This window comes from Typopeltis vanoorti, chromosome 8 (assembly GCF_054136105.1).
Source record: "Typopeltis vanoorti isolate ZY-2024b chromosome 8, IOZ_Tvanoo_1.0, whole genome shotgun sequence".
Classification (NCBI taxonomy): Eukaryota; Metazoa; Arthropoda; class Arachnida; order Uropygi; family Thelyphonidae; genus Typopeltis; species Typopeltis vanoorti.
This window is the reverse complement of record NC_143556.1, coordinates 108,383,722-108,406,188: the sequence shown is the minus strand read 5'-3', so window position 1 is coordinate 108,406,188 and position 22,467 is coordinate 108,383,722. Positions and strand designations below refer to the sequence as shown.

At 34.5% G+C, this 22,467-nt stretch overlaps 1 protein-coding gene across 1 annotated transcript in view; it reads right to left on the bottom strand.

The window, feature by feature from the left end:
- LOC150104265 (acyl-CoA desaturase 1-like) overlaps positions 1-19,817 on the bottom strand; it is a 95,262-nt gene extending 75,445 nt beyond the window's left edge. The window contains exons 1-3 of the mRNA XM_090396444.1: positions 19,784-19,817; positions 11,839-12,099; positions 10,573-10,703 (exon numbers count right to left, since the gene is read on the bottom strand). Of these exons, the coding sequence (XP_090252570.1) occupies positions 10,573-10,703; positions 11,839-12,099; positions 19,784-19,817 (426 nt within the window). The remainder of the gene's footprint in view (positions 1-10,572; positions 10,704-11,838; positions 12,100-19,783) is intronic.
- Positions 19,818-22,467: the final 2,650 nt, after the last annotated feature.

Below are 22,467 nucleotides of genomic sequence, written 5' to 3'. Positions count from 1 at the left end.
AAAGTTAGAAAGAAAACTGTGTTAATAGAAAAAACAGTATTGTTAAGAATAATGATAAATTTAGATAAGTTCGGATTTAATTGTGATCATTTATCAGTGCTTATCAATGTAAAAACTTCATCAATAGATTATATGTACGAAATCTATTTAATTAATGTTTTATCTATCAATACCTTGTGATAACAATGTTACAATATTAGCAAAAACCATTTATAACAACCAATGGAATCCTATCAATAACTTATCAATATCAAAACTTATCCATATCCTACGTTATCACTTTAATCATTATTAGCATGATATCATTTATCGACGATTTCATTTCATAATTTATTTTCGGTATCAAACGTTAATCGATTTCCATTATTATTAAAAAATGTCCACATCATATTAGTAATCCGTATTTGCCTCAGTTATTAAAGCGGTACATTTGAATAGACAAATGTGAAGATAGTGTTAACATATGCGATTTTTAAATAATATTCGTTTAAATAATGTGCACTGCATATGAAGTCAAAATTTTGTTTGATCCCTGGATTACTTAAACAAATTAGATTTTATTTCAATCCTAACTGGTAGTTAGTGCTTTTTTTCTCTCCATAAGTTCACGTCACGTAGAGACTGGTAGGCGAAAATAAGGTCGTGGAACTCATTATTAATCCTTACTCTCCCCGTCATATTTTATAGCAATCCGACTATAAAACATGATAACTTTATCTGACATACACGTATATTGGTGTGAATTGGCTCAAGTTAGACAATCCGGAAAATGCTCCTGGTGATAGACGAGTGGTTTCAAGAATCTCATGCCACTTCAGCCTTCAAGCAATCACGGAGATGGTCTCACCCTGGCCATCTGCTATAAACACGGTCACAATATACAGTGGGATTCAAACTAGAGCCTTCTGGCTAGCCAGTGGAGTGGCTAGTACGTTTCTAAAGTACTTCTCTTAGTACGTTTATAAAGAGAACGACCAACCCAGACTAGTGATCAATGATAAATAGAAGTAAGATGTAGCTGTGGATTAAGCCATCTTTCCGATAGATTGCCAATTTCTATGTGGTCCTTTGAACAACAGTGAATATTACATTAACCAAAAATAACTCAGGTATGTAGAGAATATTTATATAGTTTGATGAGGAGCATACTACGAACTGCATATTTTAGAGTATTTAATCCAGGATTAAGTTAAAAGGGAGCCTTAAGCCAATAGGTTTATAGCTAGTGGGATTGAATGTGATGGGTATAGTGTGTTCAGGAATGACAGGGAGAATAAAATGGGGGGAGGAGTATTGTTGATGATAGCTGATGAGCTGCAGCCAAGGAGAATAGAAGTTGAATTGCAGGATAGAGAAAAGAGCACATTTGAGGCCATTTGGTGTGAGATCGTGGCTAGCAGAACTAAAATATACAATTGGGTGCTGCTATAGACCAGGTGATGGAAAAGATGGTGGTGACAGTATGCACAAGCAAATAGAAGAAATGAGTGGAAGGAGAGTGATTATTATGGGAGATTTCAACTATGGTCGCATTGATTGGAGTGAGGAGAGGACACACGGGAGGAAGGAATTGGATTTTATGCGGTTATTAAGGGATAACTATCTGCGATAGCATGTAATGGAAAATACTAGGTCAGAGAGTGCTTGACCTAGTAATTACATCTGAGGATTTGGCTGTAACAAATATGACCACATTACCACCAATCGGTGAGAGTGATCATAGGGTCTTGACTTGGGAGGTGGCTAAAGGTATAGAATTTTCAATTAAGAGAGGGTACATGTGGAATTATCGGGCTGGAAAGTATGACAAGCTTAGGAGTTTGATTGGTTCAGTGCCATGGCATGTACAATTGCAAGGACTAGAAGTCGATAGTGCATTGGAGGTAGTTAAGAACTGTTTGCATGAAGCAATGGTTGACTGTGTACCTAGAGTCCAAATAATAAATCAACTAGGGGTTAAATGGATGAATAACACCATTAAGCTTGAGCTGCAAAAAAAGAAACAACTATGGAGGGAATTTAAGGAGAAAGTTGACCGGTAGGCACAAGAACGGTATAAAGCGCAGGCCAGAAGGGTAACGAGTGTGGTAAGAAAAGCAAATAAGGATTACGAAAGAACATTTGCCATGCAGGCTAAAGAGAATCCTAAACAGTTTTTTAGATATGTAGCAAGTAAAAGGGAAAATGTACATGGCAGAATGATTTTAAAGAATGCCGATGGTTGGGAGGTAAATGAATCAGATGATATAGTTGAGTTACTGAGTGAGCACTTAGCAAGAATATATCATCCAGGTGGTGACATTGCAGAAACGAATGTACCAGTAGATTATACGGGAATTGTGGTGAATGAAGTGGAGGTGAGTAGTCTATTGCATAACCTCAATGTCAATACATCTGTGGGATTGGATGGTATACCAGCTCGTGTTGTACGAGAAGCAGCTAAAGAATTGTCAGTACCCTTGACCATTTTGTTTAATTTGAGTCTTGGGTCTGAGTTAGTCCCGAGGGGGGTGGAAAGAGGGGAAAATAGTTCCACTGCATAAAGGTGGTTCCAAGACTGCAGTTGTAAATTACCGACCGATTAGCATATCAGGAATCATTGTCAAGGTCTTAAAATTACTCAAGAAAAGAATACAGGATTGGATAGATGAAAATGGGATATTGTATGGGGAACAACACGGTTTTCTGAAGGGTAGATCATGCCTCAGTAACTTGCTCACGTTTTATAACACAGTGACAGCTGAACTGGATAGGGGTAATGGGTTTACAGTAATAGTACTGGACCTTGCCAAGGCTTATGATAGGATACCACATAGAACCCTAATCAGTAAACTGGAGCAGATGGGGATAGATATAGGGTTGGTGAGATGAATAGGAGGGTGGTTGAAGGAGAGATACCAGAGAGTGATTTATTCAGGAGTGGAGTCTAAAAGACGGCTTGTAACTAGTGGAGTGCCACAGGGCTCTGTTCTTGGACCACTGCTTTTCAATTTGTTCATCAATGATATAGGAAAGGATTTGAGAAGTGTTCACTTGTTTGCTGATGATGCAAAGTTGGGTAGAGCAATTATGAGTGCACAGGATGTCAAAATATTACAGAATGAATTGGATAGTTTGGAGGACTGGGCTAGGAAAAATGCATATCAATTTAAGGTGCCAAAGTATAAGGGTGAAATGCACTTTGGGGTGAACGAATAGCAGCAGTATATCGCATTGGTAGAACCGTACTGCAGGAGATTGATGAGGCCAGGGATTTTGGAGTGTTGGTGGATAGGGAATTGAAGTTTAGTGGGCACATGCAAAAGTGACTAGAACAGCTCACCAAATCACTTGGCTTCTGAAAAATACTTTAACATGCAGAGATAAACAGGTTGTTGTTCCTCTGTATCGATCCTTGATAAGATCCCATCTGGACTACTATGCCCAGTTATGGGCACCAGGGTTTCTTCGTGATGGGGAGGAAGTGGAGAGGATCTAGAGACGAGTGACCAAGATGATAGCAAGTCTGTGGAATGAACCTTATGAGAATAGGTTGAAGATTTGTGGGTTGCAGAAATTGGACGATAGGCGAAGGAGGGGTGATATGATTGAGACATTCAAATTACTGAAGGGTTTCTATAAGATTGATCCAGAAGATATTTTTGAAAATATGACTGGTGGTGGGAGGACTAGGGGCCATGAATGGGTGCTGGGCAAGAGCGTGGTTGACAAGGGTGTTAGAGCTAGGTTTTTTTACTTGGAGAGTAGTGAATGAGTGGAATAAGCTTCCAGAGGCAAGGTATGATAGATACTGTGTCAATGTCGAATAATTGTTCTTGACATGATGTTAGGGCCTCCCTCGATGAGTCTGTCGACTCCTTGGAGTTGCCCGGAACAACAATAATAATAATAATAATAATAATAATAATAAATAGGTTACTATTTATGAATGGATGATGGATGGTCTGCAGTATACAAGAAAACTGATCCCTTCACATGCAAAAGCAGAGCATCATCTTGTACAATATCAGAGAGAGAGAGAGAGAGAAAGAGAGAGCATATACCTTTATGTGACCAAAAGAATAAACAACAAGCATTTCATTACATTAAACACATATTGATCAGAAATAGTTATCATGCTAGATGACTGCATAGAATTAATTTTCGCCCGCAAATTGTTTAAAACTTGGTTTCATCTTATATTGTGTTCTATCGTTGTTGCCGTATACGAAAGATATTGAATCTGTTTAATCCAGGAAGATCCATTTTGTTCTTGCAATCTTGTGATATTCATCTCTTGAGCTTATAGTCACCGCAGAATGAATTTACTCTTCATGAATACCTTCGTGTTTTAATCCATATAATACTCTCATTAGTATCAGCAGTATGTTTTGCCGATGATTCGTGTAACTGTACGTGAACTTTGTAGTTTTGTAACATACGTGCAGAAGAACGAAGACCGATTATTAAACATATTTTAGTGGGTTTCTGAATTTCATTTTATTTAAAATTTTATTATTAGACTATATATATATAAAGTTAACCGAAACTAATTAGCACAAAATTTCTGCCCGTTAAAGTTGGGCAGAAAAATTATACATAGCTGTACAAGTAATGGCTCTACAAGTAGCTTACAAGTAGCTTAAAGTAATGTGCCTATTCAAATTGGTCGTAACGTCCCAAGCGCTCTGTTAAGTAGGGAGGTTGCTTGAATATTTTGAAAGCAGACGTCTATCTATCCAATATATATTAATCCAATATTACTGTTTTACGGATGAGATTATTGAATGATTTTGGAGTCAAAAAGTAACTAATACCTTTTTTTTTGTATAACGTTGTGTTTTAATCAATAGTGCCTTAGATAAAAAAGCAAACTTTATTTCAGTAAGATCTTTAGTAAGGTGCAATGCTGTTCTTTGGGGGAGTGAAAGGGCACACAGTGCTTTTTGTGACAATGTGAAATTTATCTGCTTAATTAACGATGTATTAAGTTCAATATTATTCAGAATTTATGTCACACACGCATAACATAAATAACTATTGTGGTACAAGTATTGTGGTATTATTCCTTATTTTTAAGCAGGCATGATTATTTTGAGTTTTTTTATATGTATGATGTCTATATGCTTTCAAATAATTTATGTATATTTATGTATTAATTTAACAAGACACGAATTCATGATAACTGAATGCAATTTAATGTCTATAAGTTAGATTATGTTGATTTTGATTTAATGCATTATGAAAAAAGACCTCCTCTTTATAATTATTTTTTGGAATCTCGGTATCTGATTTGCACTCCAGTCCCCTGAAGCATCCAAGGAACTGGTTGAAACCATACCATGTACTAATTATTTTAGAGATGAAGACACATTCATGAAAATGTATTTTGTGTTTTATGGTGTCGGGGGTAGCTTTGTGAGGGAAATCCAGCACCTCATCGGTCAGATTCCTGGTTTGCTTTAGTTTGTTTTCATTCTTTTATCATTTACATCTTAAATCAGGGTTGTCCAACCTTAGGTAATCCGAGGGCCACATTAGAAAAAATTATCCGAGGGCCGCATCACAACGCGTATCTAGTAATTTGGTGAGCAGCACGACTCAACCTCGAAAGCTGAACAAACGAACAACAATAATTGAGCACTAATCACGTGCTCACGTTACCCGTGAGCTCCAGGAGAATGCGCGTTTGAACAAAACAGTGTAAGAACGCTTCTTTGAGACATCTAATATTTGAAAAACACGTAGGTATATAGCAATGTAAAAGCACCAAATAAAGTTACCAACATCGAGATTATCGATTAGTCGACAATCGATTAATCGATAATCGATTATCGATTATCGATTGTCGTTTTATTTTTTCACTCGTGAAAATCAAAGCCCACAGGCGGTATAGGGATGATATACAACGTTTTGACATGAAATCCTGGATATTTGCTTTTGAGAGAAAGGACTTGAAGGTTCAGCAGGATGCCTATATCCAGAAGTGAAGGGAAAGAGGCTAAAGAAGGAGAAACTGAAGTTAGTGCTAAATGATATATATAAATTCATCAGTATAGTATACTTATATTATTACTATCATCACCGAGATAAGTTTGTAAAGTCAGCCGTTGTGTTTCAATGCTTCTGATGTTTGCACAGTAGATTGGTCATTCCTATCATTCACTTCTGGATTGGTGTCTTGCGGTTAGCGACTCGAGAATACAGTAACGTTTAGATGAGGAAGTAATCAACCTGAATTATTAAGGGACTTTAATGAATCTGCATTATTTAAAAACTACAGCATTTATTAATGCCCATTAATACCATGAAGTAATATATGCTATTACGTTTCGACTTTTCTTTAGTGGTCGTTAAAAATAAATCGGATCTTCCTGATTTCATTTTCATTTTGTCTGAGGTTTATCTTCGTTCGTTTTTTTTTTATTTAATATCAAACGATTATTTTTATTCGGCTTACACTCGATGTCATTTACAATATATTCATCCCTGATTCACAGAAACTAGCAGACGTTTTCTTTTTTAACGTTTGCTATTTTTGTTTAGTAGAATGGAGTTGAAGTTAAATACTTTATTAGGATGATTAGTGAATTTCACTGGATGGATTAAAATCTTTTCCGACCTTTTATGAAGCTGCTTACAAGCTTAATTCCACGTGGATGCGCAGTGTTAAAACTTGTCTTGAATGTTTATGACATTTTAATGTTCATACTGGATATTTAAAGTGATGACCACTTCTAGCAGCTCACATTTGTTTTTCTTTCCTTTTAATAGCATGGTGCTGTTCATCCGGTAGGATAATGCAGCGCTTGTTTTTTTTTTTTTTTTTTTTTTGCTGTCGCTAGTCCAACATTGAACTTGTCATGCAAACTGACGGTTTTTGTGGGTTTAAGCGGAAGCATCGAGGCATTTTTATAGGAAGGGAATGGAGCTGGAATGTCATTAATTTTACGATGTTTTCTTCGATCTAATGCATGTTTTAGATATAAAAGATGCCTAGACAATGCTTTTTACCTAAATATTGTGTAATTTTAAATTTGCATTTAACATTTTAAACATTTCAATTCAAATGTCGACATTTAAACATTTCAATTCAAATGTCAGCATTTTAAATGCAAATGTTTGCTGTGTTAAAAGAAATCGCCATTAAGTAGACAAAACAGAGAATTGTTAGATGATGTGTGATGAAGAATAAAACATTTGGAAACAATATCTCAAGGTTGTGTATTGTGGAAGTACACATTTTCGTTCAGAATCTTTGGTAATAGCGACATTACTAATTTCTAATTTCTATCTAATTTCATTAGATAAATTAATTGAATAAGAATATTTTAATTTCAAAGAATTATTTCAGTAGAAAAGGAGACAATAATGATAGGTGCTTTTATAAAAGTGATGCGACATTCTCGCATTTCTTTGATTACATTGACTTGATAACGGTTCCTTAAGTAAGAATGGATCGACTCGAGTTTTCTCTAAGAAATCGTCTAAACCAACGCATCTACGCATGCTCTTTGAAGGATGCCTTGAGAATGCTTTTTTTTTTTTTAATTTACTTGAATGTTGTCTCAGTGATGGCGTCTGAAAGCAGCAAAATAACGATGCAGGGCTACTTCTCCTGGTATTCATCGAACCATATAAAATCATGACTGCTAGCTTGGTCGATATTAGATTATCTTCTGTTGTCATCACTTCATGATCATGATACTGCCCTTTAGAAAAATCCTCAAGTTATAACGCACTTCTCTCATAATACAATGACTAAAATCACAGAATGTGAAAAAAAAAAAAAAAGAAAAAGATAACATCGAAACGTTGCAGTCTACTACACGTAACCCTAGTTTAAAACCATCAAAAGGCCTATAGGTTGAATTGGAGTGCAAAATTAGGTCACGGACAGTTCCATTAAATAAAGTTTTGAAGAAGGAAAGAAGGTAAAATACTGCCAGCTTTCCAAACTAAATTAGTAAGAAGTCATTCACAAAGGTATGAAACAGTTATTGCACTCAAAAGTGGTACAACAGGTTATTAATTTCTTTCAAAAAATACGTTTGTTTTTTTTTATTTGCAATTTAGCCCGCAACTCTTGTTGAATGGTGTACGTATATATAACTACAGAGTATTTGTTCATTTTTAAAATAGGCTTATTTAAGTGGATATGATAAAATTAATGTTATTATATCCACCTAGTGGGTAGCTAGCCTCCACCTTAGTGTGGAGGCTACCTGCCCAATAGTTTGCAAAAACTACCACAGAATAGCTATTCCAGCACTATTGCAGTGATTTTAATTGATAACTGGGGAAAAAGCTATGGCAGATAATTGCTCTTATTTTGTGGTCGCTAACACCAACGCCATATATTATTGTTTTCTACCAGTTCTCAAGTTAGTCACAGAATAGCTATTCTGTGACTAGTTTGAGAACTGGTAGAAAAAAAAATCTCTAGTCTTTCTCTTTTCTTCCCCGACGTTTTGTGATTATTTTACAAGAATCGTAAAACGTAGACTTTCATTATTTAATATCAAGTCATGATATTCAATAATGAATGTCCTACACAGGACTTTCCTTGGATTTCCGACACAGCATAGGGTTATGCTGTGTAGGTAATTCTATTCCCAGCAAAACACAATAGCTCTCACTGTTTACTGATCCCTCTTTGGGGATCAGTAAACATGAAAATTTGCTCTTTAGGCCTATCAACAACAGAAAACAAAACAAAATCCAAGAAGATTCCTACCCATCGTGCATTAATAGGAGTCTTTTAACAATTTTAACAACTGGATCACCTGTATCCAGTTTATCTGGTTTATCTGCATGCCGATAGCGGTATATAGATAAACTCAGTAAAAACAAAAATTATGATAATCTTAACGCACAAACCTAATCCAAAGAAACAAATAAGCATATCTCACCTCCCGACATTTGTTTCCCTATACTCCAGATGCCGACCCTAATAAAAGCAGAACTATCACAGAAGCCAACAGTACTGTGAAAATGCCGTTTCATCCCTACCGCTAAGCCACCCGAAGAAGGACCTAAATTCAATATTCTAAATGTTCCAAATGATACAATGTTCCAAAGGTCTCCATAAAAATTTTACCACAAAGTATACATTAAGTGATTTGAGTGATTGGAGAATGGACCGTTGGAAAAACTAGGTGCGGAGTGCGAAATCGCAATACATTGTTTTAGATTAGAGGAACGCGTTTAGCAGTCATTTCAAGAGCGATATTTAAAAAAGTGAATTTTTCCACGGGTTTAGAATGGATGACAGTGCTATTTAGATACATTTTGATTTAGAGATGCTTCTTCTAATTTGCAATAGGGTTTTATTTTATTGCAAAAAATTCTAACGGTAACATTTCACTATTCTGTTTAACTCTTCCCTCAAAATTTCAAGAAAACGAATATGATATTTCAATGACTTTGGAAGAATCTTTCACCCAATTTTAGCATGTATTCAATGAGAAATCTGATATCTTCTCTTATCATTATTATCCATGGCATTCTTTTTGACATGTTGGTTCTAAGATGAAAAGCCGAACGGCTATTTTTTTCTGGCGAGGTTGATCAGTTAAGGGGATAAAAATCCCTTATTGTTTTTCAGGTAGTAAGCGAAACTCACTGATGAGACCTAAAAAAAGGTTGAAACCGGTCTGGGTAGTAACCTCTCCTCATAATGTAAAACAGCACTACATCTCCTAAGAGCTGTGTGTTTTACATAATGAGAAAATATCAAGAACAGTGAGGGATCTTGCTCCACCTTTGCAACGAGTTGCCGTGGTGTGGCACTACCAAGTGGTCACTTACGCTTGGATACGCTGACAGTTCGTCGGCATGAAACGTTCAGATCGTAGTTTTCGATCTTAGTTTCGCTTACTGGCTGAAAAACAATAAGGGATTTTTATCGCCTTAACTGATGTTGGTTCTAGTTAAATGTTAAACATATGGAACAGGAGAAAGAATAATATTTAAACTTATTTCGATAATGAGGTATGTACCTATTCATTACACGTGAATTTCATAAACACCTCCACTTTTCTACAGATTATTAATGAAACTAAAGGTATTTTATAAAATTTTAAAAAATATCTAATTTATCTTATCATAAACACTCGAGCAGTGTTTCGGTTCTGATGTTTACCTTTCCCTTGACACATGTGATCCAAACATAAAATAAAATTTAGAGATTTTTTTTTTAAAAAAGCAGATAATAAAATTTACCAGAAACACACTTATGATAAATAGAGTTAAAGGCTGAGTAATAATAAGCTCTAATATATCTTACAAATTGAGACAGACAAGAATCCTATAATTGGAAAGGCCCAGATTTGCACCAGTCTAGAACGTCAGAATTATTTATGACGGTTTTCCAAGTGAATATATGTTATCAATTCATACATGGATATTTCAAACCAGACACACCCGAGGAAACACACACACACACACACACACAGTTATTTGGCATAATGAATGTGCTTCATGGCTTCAGATGCTTCTCCTTAATTTCAAATAGTCATATCAATCAAAACTCTATAACTAGAGAGAGTGTAATAGATTATATAGTATTAAAATGTATCAATAAACTCTTACCTGGCCAGCAACACAATTGAAAATCATTAACAGAACTCTAAGAGGCAGTGTTCCTTTATATGATCGATGTGTCCAAAGACGATGAGCACCTCTTGTTATTCCAATTGCTCCAGTATAACCGTAAAGGAATTCTGAAGTAAAAAAAAAAAAATCGTACGTTATTACTTTTGCATTAACAAAATCTTCATTCAAGCATAACATCTGATAAAGGATTTAATTAATAAAGTGCATCTAGAAAAAAGAATATACATGTATTGTAAGTAATAGTGGATATGTCGAAATTATGACAGTTTATATCTTATAATTGGTTAGCATTCAGTACAGACTTAAAACCTTTCTGCACACTTAAAATGTTTGCAGAAATATATAATAATTGTAATTAAATTTGAATTTACTTTAAATTTTAATACAGGTTACATTAGAATGTAGTTTGAATTTTAATACAGTTTACATTGAAATTTACGTAAATTGTGATAATACTCTCAAGTACCGATAACATGCAATGTATTATGTACTCGATGTACGTTCGATGTATTGTATTATATTCTACAAACAGTCTTCCTGTCTATAAAAACCTCATGATATTTCTAAGTACAATCAATTAAATTAAAATGATATGAATGTTATACTATGCATATTGCGGAGTGCTATTAGCTTAGAAGACTTATTTTTAAATTAACAAGAGACACTCAGAAAATAGAGTTTAGTTATATATATTGTATATTTTTCATTAGTATTTAATTTGTAGCAATATTGTTGATTCTGTTATCGTTTTCCCGAAAATTCAGGAAAATTTGCCTTATTAGCAATTATAATCGTAACACTACCTAAATGACTGCTAGACGACTTATAAATTAAGAAGGTAAGAAGTAACTGTTGCAGTATCGTTTTCTGTCCTCTGATTTAGTATCTCTCCGTTCTGGTCAGATATGTCTCGGGATAAACTAAGGAATGTAAGAGACGACTAAACCATAAATATAGTTGTAATCGGTTAAACCAAGTACCATGGAATGGTGTGTCAACGGAAGAATAAAAGATACAAAATATGCTAGGATTTTTTTTTTTCACATAGAGTTCGTTTATGCATTAGAAATGCCTATGGAAGAATTGGATAAAACTTGTATCTCGCTATCAGAAAAAAATATCAGTTTTATTTCTTAGCTACTATTTCTGTTGTTATCGGAAGAAAATTATCTGAATGTGATATTTGAAGTCTTTCGTTGTTTAAATGATAAACACAAATTAACTTTTGTTTTATAAACTTACCAAAAATTACTGTTTTCCACATTGCTGTAGTCACTGCTAAATAAACCCCATAGACAGCTGACAGATGAAGTAAAACGAAGATTGCGACATTTGGAAACCATACTGTTTCAGAATAATTCCGCACTTTCTGTATATTCCCAGTTTCAGACGACATCTGATCTTTTGGAGGGTGTCCGTTCTCAGACGCCTTTTGTAATATTTCCCTTTGTGCATTTCTTTGTGTAATCTCGGTGGTCGTTGGGGATGTACGTATTGACATGCCTATGAAAATGAAATATGCATTATACAGATCATTTAAAAAGTAATTTAACTTAGCATTAGTTTAAGTTTCTTTTCAAACTGAAAAAAGAGGAAAATGACTGTTAATTAAAAATAAGTTCTGTTTAACCAATGCAACATATTGACGATTAAAATTAAATCAATAAACCGATATTCGAGCAGAGATATGTTTCACACAATGATCGACTTCTCAATGGATATTGAGAATTGGATTGAATATTTAGTACATTTCTAATGAATGTGGATTTCAATCGATTAATTTTCAAAGCAGATGTTTCATATTTTGAGTAGGCTTGCTAACAACTGGCTTACGCATTTCCAAACTTACATGATGTACAATTTCATTAAAAGTGCCCATTATCCCTTTTTTATTACCTTCAAAGTTTATTTTTTGAAAACTATTTGAATAAACTAATAACCAGTTTCAACTTGCTATTACCCATACATTCTAAAAAAATGCTTAGCAGTGAAAAAACATGAAAATGACATATTTCTATCTCTCATTTTGACTTTTGTGAGAACTGCAAAATTCTCAGAGAAGTCATATTCGTACTCATATTTATTTATCAAAGTCGTATTCGCGCGCACACACACACATACACACATAGAAATCAGATGTGATAAATTATAGATGATGTTCTAAAATTCTAATTCTATGGCAAATGACGTAATCAGATAGGGGACTCGCCATATAAAATTTTATAATACATCAGGAGACAAATGTATAAATGTCAGCTTTTGTAAAAGAAAACATGAAATCATTGTAGTGCCTTGATACTATTACAATCATTACTTACTTTCCTTTGAACGATGATAACTAGCCACTTTCAAGTTCAAGTGCCTTATTGCTAGTTTCTCAATGCTACTAGTGCACTATAATTCTTTCTCGCCACATTTTTCTCTAATTACTATTTTTTTTTTTTGAATAATGATGACGTCCAGGCTCATGTTCTATCTCTCTGAAGAAACTAGGCACTATTATTGGCCAAGCCAGTATTCTTACGTTCCAAGAATTAGATTTACGCTGTAATAATTATATTTTATTCACCTTTCAGGTCTATATTATATTCAAATTACATTAAAATGTTGCAATCTAACACAAATTACAGCTATTGTAACTTATTTCTTACATTAGAAGACACAGAAGCCTATTGGTTATCCGCGTCATTAAGTTTAGGAATATCAAATAAAAACTTCAGTGGCTTGAGATTTCTCAACAAACTATTCGTTTGGTTAAATATCCTATATAAAAAGCAAAAACGAACATGCTGCTGCTGCTGCTCATAAAAATGACACTCTTAACAAAAAAAAAAATCAGGTTTTGTGTGTTGCCTTGGAGCTAAAATAAACGCATTTGATGTTCGTTACAAGAAACTCCCTGCTGCAATGTTTCCCCATTTTTAACACAGAAACCATCCTAATTGAGATGAAATAATTTTAATTCTGGATGCAGAAAATGACTTTTTAATTACATGGTGCATCCGATTGCTTACAGAACTGAATAATGTGTTCGACAAGAACCCCGTAGTAGCCTGTTTCGAGACATTCTAAAAATTTACACATTTAAAAACCTTTCGTGCTGTTTCTTTAGTATCATTTAAGATCTGTACATGAGAACTTCTTTTCCAGGTGTACAAGCTAGTGAAGCTTTTATAATTCCTTCTTTTAAGTTCGTAGCACTTATTTTATTTATTTTTTTATTTTTATTTACTTTTTTGGAATATCTGTCTTTCGTAAATCCTAAACAGAACCACCAACATTATTATCTTATACCTTAGAGAAAATATTCTGTTAAAATCTGTTAAAGAGAGAACGTGGATATCATGCAATTACTACCGTAATCTATAGGTTACTTCTTCATATTTTAAAAACAGTAAATAGAATTGACGAATGGATACTTCTTAACCATTATCTTAAAAATGTACACACACCTATATAGTGTTATGTGGAGAAAGCAGTGCGGAGAGTCCCGAACGTCCATTTTCATCCAAAATATAACTCATGCAGTTTCATTATCAAGACGAATGCTTGTTTCACGGTGTTTAAGGCGACTCTTCATCACACTCCAACAAACAAAAGAATTCGCACCAAATTTAAGTCTTCACTAATAGATATCAAACAACTGCAGTTTTAGAGAGCGATCAAATCACTAAATTTGTGTGTGCCAGAATATTCAAAATTACACGAAAGTATGACCCACAAATTCGCTTTAAAGATAAAGCATCGATTAAAAGAAAACAAATGTAATTCTATATATTATCGGAAGCAATATAACAGTGAAATACTTATGCACAAATCCAGAAATTAAAATTCCAATTCTTCTATAAAGTGAACACACGAAAAAGAAAAATTACATTAATAACCAAAAGGATTTCTCTCGTTACTTTTAAAGATTCATTACCTGCAACACATATTACCTGTGAACCATTAGTAGAACAAATATCCCCAAAGTCTCTTCGTGAGTTTATACCAACGTATAGTGTAGCATTCTTTGGTTCGACATTGACTAAATGAAGCAACTCAGATAAATATGAAACAGGTTTCTAACAAAATAATTATAGCCTCAAATTAGCGCTGCAATCATCATTAAATAATCAAATAATAGATAACAAAGCACAGATAAAAACCTTAGTAGCCTACATTATACTAATAATAAATTATTATTATAACAAATATCGAACAAAAATAGCTGGCCCTTACTAAATCGAGCGGACACATTGCGTAAAAATTAAAATAAACAACAACTGCGTTTGAATTAAAAGACCAGAATAATTTGTCCCTGAGCTAAATAAACATATCCGATAATAGTAAATTATCAACACATACTACGACAGTTACTTTTTACGCTGATGTGAATAGTGTACAATTTTATTCGAAATCGTATTTACTCGAATATATTTCGCACTTTTTTCCACAAAATTAAAGTTAAAAAATCGTGGTGTAAAATTATTATTATCATTATTATTACGGGCAACTCCAAGGAGTTGTTAGACTCATCGAGGGAGGCCATAAACATCAAATCAAGAACAACTATTGGGCATTCGCATAGTATATATCATACTTTGCTTTGAATCATTCACAGTCATGGCACCCACAAAAAACTCTGGCAGCTTATTCCACTCATTCACCACACTCCAAGTAAAAACCTAGTTCTAATACCCTTGCTAACTACATTCTTGCTCAGTTTCAATTGATGGGCCCTAGTTCTCACATCACCAGACCTGTTCTGAAAATTTTCCTCTCAATTAATCTTGTAAAAACCCTTCACTAATTTGAATGTCTCAATCATATCATCCCTCCGTCTCTCAATCAATTTCTGTAACCTACAAATCTTCAACCTGTTCTCGTAAGGTTCATTCCATAGACCAGCTATCATCGTGGTCAACCGCCTCCGGATCCTCTCTACCTCTTCCCCATCAAAAAGAAACCGTGGGGCCCAGTAGTCTAGATGGGGTCTTATTAAGGCTCGATAAAGAGGAACAATAACTTGCTTATCTCTGCTTGTCAAAGTATTCTTCAGTAACCAAGTGATCTGATAAGCTGATCTAGCCACTTTTTTCTAGGTGCCCCCTAAACTTCAACTCCCTATCCACCAACACACCAAAATCTCTGGCTTCATCAAACTCCTGGAGTACAGTTCGACCAGTTTGATATATCGCTGCTAATTTTTTCCCTCCAAAATGCATAACCTTACACTTTGCTACATTAAACTGATATCCATTCTCATTAGCCCAGACTGTCAATCTATCCAAATCATTCTGCAAAATTTTGACATCATGTGCATTCACTGTTGCTCTACCCAACTTTGCTTTTGTTCTGCTGACCTCAATCTCACACCAGATAGCCTCAAATATGCTATTTTCACTATCCTGAAGTTGAACGTCTATTCTCTTTGACTGCAATTCATCAGCTATCATCAATAACACTCCTCCCTCCATATATTCAAGGATTTTCGGGAACTAAGGTTTTCAGGAAAAAATGAAATGGGCGTTTATATTTCAACCTAAACGTTTATATTTAAACCTAAACCTAAACGTTTATATTTAAACCTAAACCTAAACGTTTATATTTAAACCTAAACCTAAACGTTTATATTTAAACCTAAAGCTCAGTATTCAATATAAGTTAAAATTGCTCACATTATTTATAAAATGAATGCATTTAAATTTTAATTATCAACTTTATTTACGCTCACCTTCATCAAACGATATATTTGAATCTTGCGCGACAATGCTTCTGCAATTAAATTAACACGAACAGTATCATTATTGATTGTGCTTTTATCATAAGATCACTATGATTTAAAAAATTGAAGATGGGTTATGACTTACCAAGACTCTCCTATTCGCTATCGCTACTTCCGGTCTCTGGAATGGTTTTCTGCTAACTCGACTGGTTGCATCCATCTCTAAGCATATGATTGATGCGGTATTAACAAAAGATTACACGAGTCAATGAAAAAAAGGCAAGCCGGCAATTGTTGAATCAAAATGCTGATTCCCTTTACCCGATAAGTTAAAATATACACAAGTTCGTGTAATCTGAACATCCCATTTTTTTTCACTAATTGCCAACTGTATCGCAAAAAAAGATATAGCGACAACAAAATTCAAAGGAAATGATTGAAGTTATAGGAACACCGGAAATGAGGATTGTGATTATATTAGCTGACTCCCAGCGATGTCTTATCAAGATCTGCTATATAGTCATTAATCAGTTCGTATGGCTACAGCACTGCTCGTAACCGAGATCGATAAATGTATAGTAATGTAATAGATCATCATATAAAATGTACGCAAAGAACAGTAGAGTATTAAAACGGTTTCATTTTGTTACTGTCATTCATCAGTAGATTTACACATATAAGGCACAGTGCCTCCGCACATCTATAAACTATCGTTTTAGAATACTGAACACTGTAGTTTTGTTTACTTGGAGGAGCTGTTTCTTATAAGCCAAGCATCATACTAAACTTGGTGGTGCAGAATTCTCTGTGAAGAATCGAAAGTTGGAAATTGTGATACGTGGTGAATCATGATGAACACTTTTCAAATCAGATGAAAGTGAGTGAATACAACGATTATCAGAATACTGTTTTTAGAGATGGGCGAGATTCTTCTACCATCTCTTATATATAACACCCATGGCGAGAATAATCCATATAAAGGCTTTTCAAATAAAGGTGAGTTAAATGGATTAGTATACCGGGCACTCTGAACCAGATGAAGATCAAGAGATAAGATACGGATTCGTGACGTGATTGGCTGATAAGATCATTGACGTCATTGTGTGTGATTCTGTGCGTGACGTCATGAGTGTGGAATGTTTGAAATTTCCCTGAGGGAACATGTGTCATTGACGTCACGTCTTGTGTTTTGGTTTGCGTATGGAATTGTGGGTGATCGTTAGAGATAAGGATTCGTGCCGTCATTGAGTTGAAGTGGAAAAGGAAGTTATAGTAGTGGGGAGGTGTGACTTCCTGTGTTACGTGGGTGGCAGATATGTATGAGTGTCTTGTTTTTGTTTGTTTTTAGTGGTGGCTTATGGGTAATGGTTTGCGTATAGCATCGTGGGTGATGGTTAAAGATAAGATAAAGTATGGAATATTTGAAATTTCGCTGGGGAACACATCTGTCCTTGACGTCACGTAGTGTGTTTTGATTTGCGTATGGTATTCTGGGTAATGGTTTGCGTATTGAATTATGAGTGATGGTTAGAGAAAAGATAGAGTATGGAATGTTTCGAATTTTGCTTGGGGACATATGTATCAGTGACATCACGTTTTGTCTTTGGTTTGAATGATGTTTAGAGTATGGAATTCTAGTGGATATTTGTTCAAGAGTTGGGGTCTTCGGTTTGATTGTGGAGGTGTTTGGAAATATTTGTCTATGGGTGGCAGCACGAATTTTCCAATATATCTGTGTGGTATTTCGTTCCTATTATTGACTAAAGGAATTTTTAGTTTAGAGGCAAGAGATGGCTTCAGCATTTACACATATTATTAACAATTACTTACAGGCTATCGTTGGTGTCCCCTAACCCCCCCCCTCACTCAAGGAGATGCACTTTTTTTTTCTTTTGTCATTGCAAAACCACCTTATAACCATTTATTAGTAACTTAGACATGAAAATTCGCTAATGTAGCCCATGCTGAAATTCTCTAATGCATCTACCCTATGATTAATTTTGTGAAAAACTATTCAGCATTAGAATTAGAATTGCGCTTACCAAAATAATACAAGCAATGATCATTTGAAATTACAAATATAATATATAAAATAACTGCACTCAACAAATATTGTCTGTTTTGGGTGTATATGATAAAAAAAATCTCAACTGATGTTAATATTTTCAAATGACCATTGCTATGTTTAAGCTACACAAAAGAAACATTAACTTACTGTCTCTCCAGAATGGCTCTTCTTGGAACTAACGAACTTCTGAATGCAAATAGATAGTCCACAATAGTTGAATTATAACCATATATTCACTGCATAACACACACAGAAGATGACTTGCAGGGTGAAAGAACGAACAACTGAAAATGCACTCGATTATTCTTACTTATAGGTATCTTTTCAAAGTGACATCACAGAGTTGAATTGGAAACGCGTTTTTGTCATGGGTATATGTGAGTTTCTATGTTTGGAATTCTGGGTGATGGTTACAGTATGGAATTCTGACAAGTGAAATGAGTTTTTTTTACTTTATGGGATACAGTGATCATAAATATTTATGATCACTGTACAGCATAACACACACACACACACACACACACACACACACACACACACACACACACACACACACACACACACACACACACACACACACACACACACATGCACACACACTGACGCACACACACACACACACACACACACACACACACACACACACACACACACACACACACACACACACATGCACACACACTGACGCACACACACACACACACACACACACACACACACACATGCACACACACTGACATAGTTTCTGTGAAACAGCTTTGAGTTTCTCAGTGATCAAAGTTTCTTCATATTCTTCAGGATCTTCCTGCTGTGCATCTAAAATTTAGCAGGTTGGAATCATTCAACTTTTCAGAATGAGATTTAATTAACCTAGCTTCATTTGAAAAGACTAAAATTATTTGTACAATGTGGAAGAATGTTCTTCCAAATGCCTCTCATATTGCTAGCAGTAATTTCGTTCAACTTTGCAACTTTATAACCAGTCTGAGATTTCTCTGATTTGGCTAGAAAAGTCTTGGAAGGCATTCGCTTCCAAAAAAAAGTCCGGTTTCATCAACTTTAAATATTTGTTGATCACAATAGTCCCCTTCTTACACAATTTTATTCAAAATCTCTGGATATCTCGTTATCTGCACTTGCAGCTTCGCATGTGATTAGAACATTATGTAGGCTATTTCTCTTTTTGAAACGCTCAGATCGCCCATGACTAACGTGTAATTCTTCTTCTTTTCCATCATTGATAGCCTTTTCTTTCCAGGTTACAAAGAGACTTTTGATTTAATCAGGCTAGTGTTTAGCTGGATCCGTTTTTGATTACAATCTTCGATCAATGTAAAAAGAAGTCTCTCTAATTCAATCATTATAATACTTTGATTTCGAGTGCATGTCTCATAAACTTGAAGCAGCCTTACCTTTCTCTTTGTATTCAGTAGTTGATTGACCCATTTTTATGTTCTTGTCCTATCTTTGCTCTGGAATCACCTTGTTCATTTTCTTTATTATTTCAAGTTTTTCTTCCAATCAGATTACTTTTCGAATCATTTTCACACTTCTATTTTTGCTCGATAATTATTTTACTCATGATTAAAGGTTAGAAAAATAATTTAAAATAAAAAAGTAAGGAAAATAATTGCAAGAGATATGATCAGCAAAATGCTATGTAAAGCAGACGGTATAAATTTTGGCAGTAAATTTGGAACATAGTGTAAAAGGAAATAGTGTAGCATGCCATTAAAAATTAACTTTGTAAAATGTTTCAAACTGGTAACATAACATCCTGGTGAGCAACTTTTTAAAATAGTTAGCCATAAAAAATGTATAGATTAAAAATTTTCAAAATCTGCGACATTTATTTTTAAGATGCATATAGGTCCACTAATCGAATTTGGGTATCGAAATAAAATAATCCACTAATCGAAAATGCACTAATTGGGGTGCATTAATCGAGGGATTGCTGTATAAAGTTATGGATTTATATATCAACTTCTAAACAGAATAAATGAGTAAACTTTTTACTGTGGAAAACATAACAACAACACACGTCTTTTTTCAGTTTTTTTAAGTGTTTTAATTTGTTAAGTTTACAAATGCATATTTTATTTTGCTAAAATATTATTTACAAGTATATTCACAGAGAAAAATTTGAAACATGTAATTACCTAAAAATATTTCACAATATGTAGTTAACATTCTTAACATTTTCCATTGAGTTCAATAAAGAAAATGTTCATTACTCACTATTTCTTGGTTACATTACATCAAAATAGCTGGTCATGCAAAAGACTCTTAAGATCGGACACCATAGGAAGCACATCTCCATACATTTCATATGGCGTTAGTCTGGAAATGACGCTATGTCTCCCTAAAAGTTTCGTGTCATGTATTCTTTTGTCACAAGATATACACAAGCAGTTTTCACATGATGTTCATAAATGTCACAAAATAAAGAATCTTTATCGAATTGAATAAAATCTTGAAAGTCTAATTTTACCAGTGATGAATTTAGATGGTTAGCAATACTTTTTCCCGTGATACGAATAGATGGTAATTCAATTTCCAAATTTAGTAAATGATTATCAATGTCGTACATTTTTGGTGAAAATCTCTCAGCTTCTTCACAACTAATAGAGAAAACTTTACTTCCTCCAGCTCCTGTATCATCAAGCATTACTTCCCCATCTTGGCATTTTAGAATATAACAGTCACCACCGTCCATTTCGTAGTCAACTCTTCTTTGAAAGTAGGCGAGGGCATCAGACCACTTCCTGAGTAACTTTTCCCAAGTGGTCTTGGATAATCACATTAATATATACATATCTTCTAAAATAATAATATGTTTCCATCCTTTTAGAGCTATGTGAAGAGTTTTGTCTCATGCTATTTTCCTGAAGAAAGAAAATTTCAAAGACTTTTGTCACTCACCAATTATTTACTTTACCAGACACAAAACACCACAACACAATACGATAGCTGCACTGGATGAACGATTGCAGTAAGGGAAAAGACACTGGACTCGTTTGTGTTTCCTTATAGTACTGTTTTAATCTGACCATTTCTTCAAAAATGCAACATTTGCACATTTGACTAATGGACATGTTTTGCACATGCTGGTGAATACAATGTTATCTTACTTTGTCACATCGCGGAAAAAAGATTATCTGTTGCTCAAATCGTTTTCTATATTATTTATCCTTATTATGTGAAGTATTTTTTCCAACACAAATAAAGTAATTATTTATTATTGTTATTATTGTTTCAACTGAACATTAGGTCTGATACTTTTCATGTTAAACCTTCTCCACTAAAAATTCTGGCTATTAATTTAACATCGAAAGTTTGGGGAAAGAAATTTCACATTGTGAAATTCCTTTCACCATTCTTACTCAAATAAAAAGAATACTTTGCAGACCAGGTACCAGATTTAAACATCCTAGAGTACTGTGTGACTATCACAAAGATGTTCAGTTCTTTAGGGTTGACATCAGTGGAGATGGTCAACTGTGGTAACGTTCATGTTCACAAACCACAATTTCAGCAGCAGCAGCAGCCATATAACATAGTGACTTATATTGCTGAAAAATACAATGGTCAAACCCCACAAAGTTGGAAGTATTGTTGTCCAAAATTATTAGATACTTCTCGGTTCGATGATCTTGGCATTACAAACAGAGTTACGAGAAGAAACCAAGAAAAACATCACATACCGCTGCTGATGCTGTGCAGGATGGTCGAACATTAGAACTTGCAGGCTTGGTTGGCCAAGTGGTTAGAATATCTGCTTTCCAGCCAAAAAGCTGTGGGTTCGAATCCCACCCTGGGCATGGATGATTGGGATTGTCTGTGAAAATACTAGTGATGGTGGTGGGTGGTAGATTGTGGTGGTGAAGTTGCAGTTCATTGTAGTTGGAGACAGAGAGTTGTAGAATAGTGCACTCCCTCGATGAGTCTTTGGACTCCCTGTAGGTGTCAGATAATAATAATAAAAAGTAAACGTTTTTTCAGCTTTTTCTTGGTTTTATTCGTTGACGAGATATTTTATAATGATATGCACGAATTATACACGTTATTCCATTCTTCGTTTTTACTAGTAAACGTT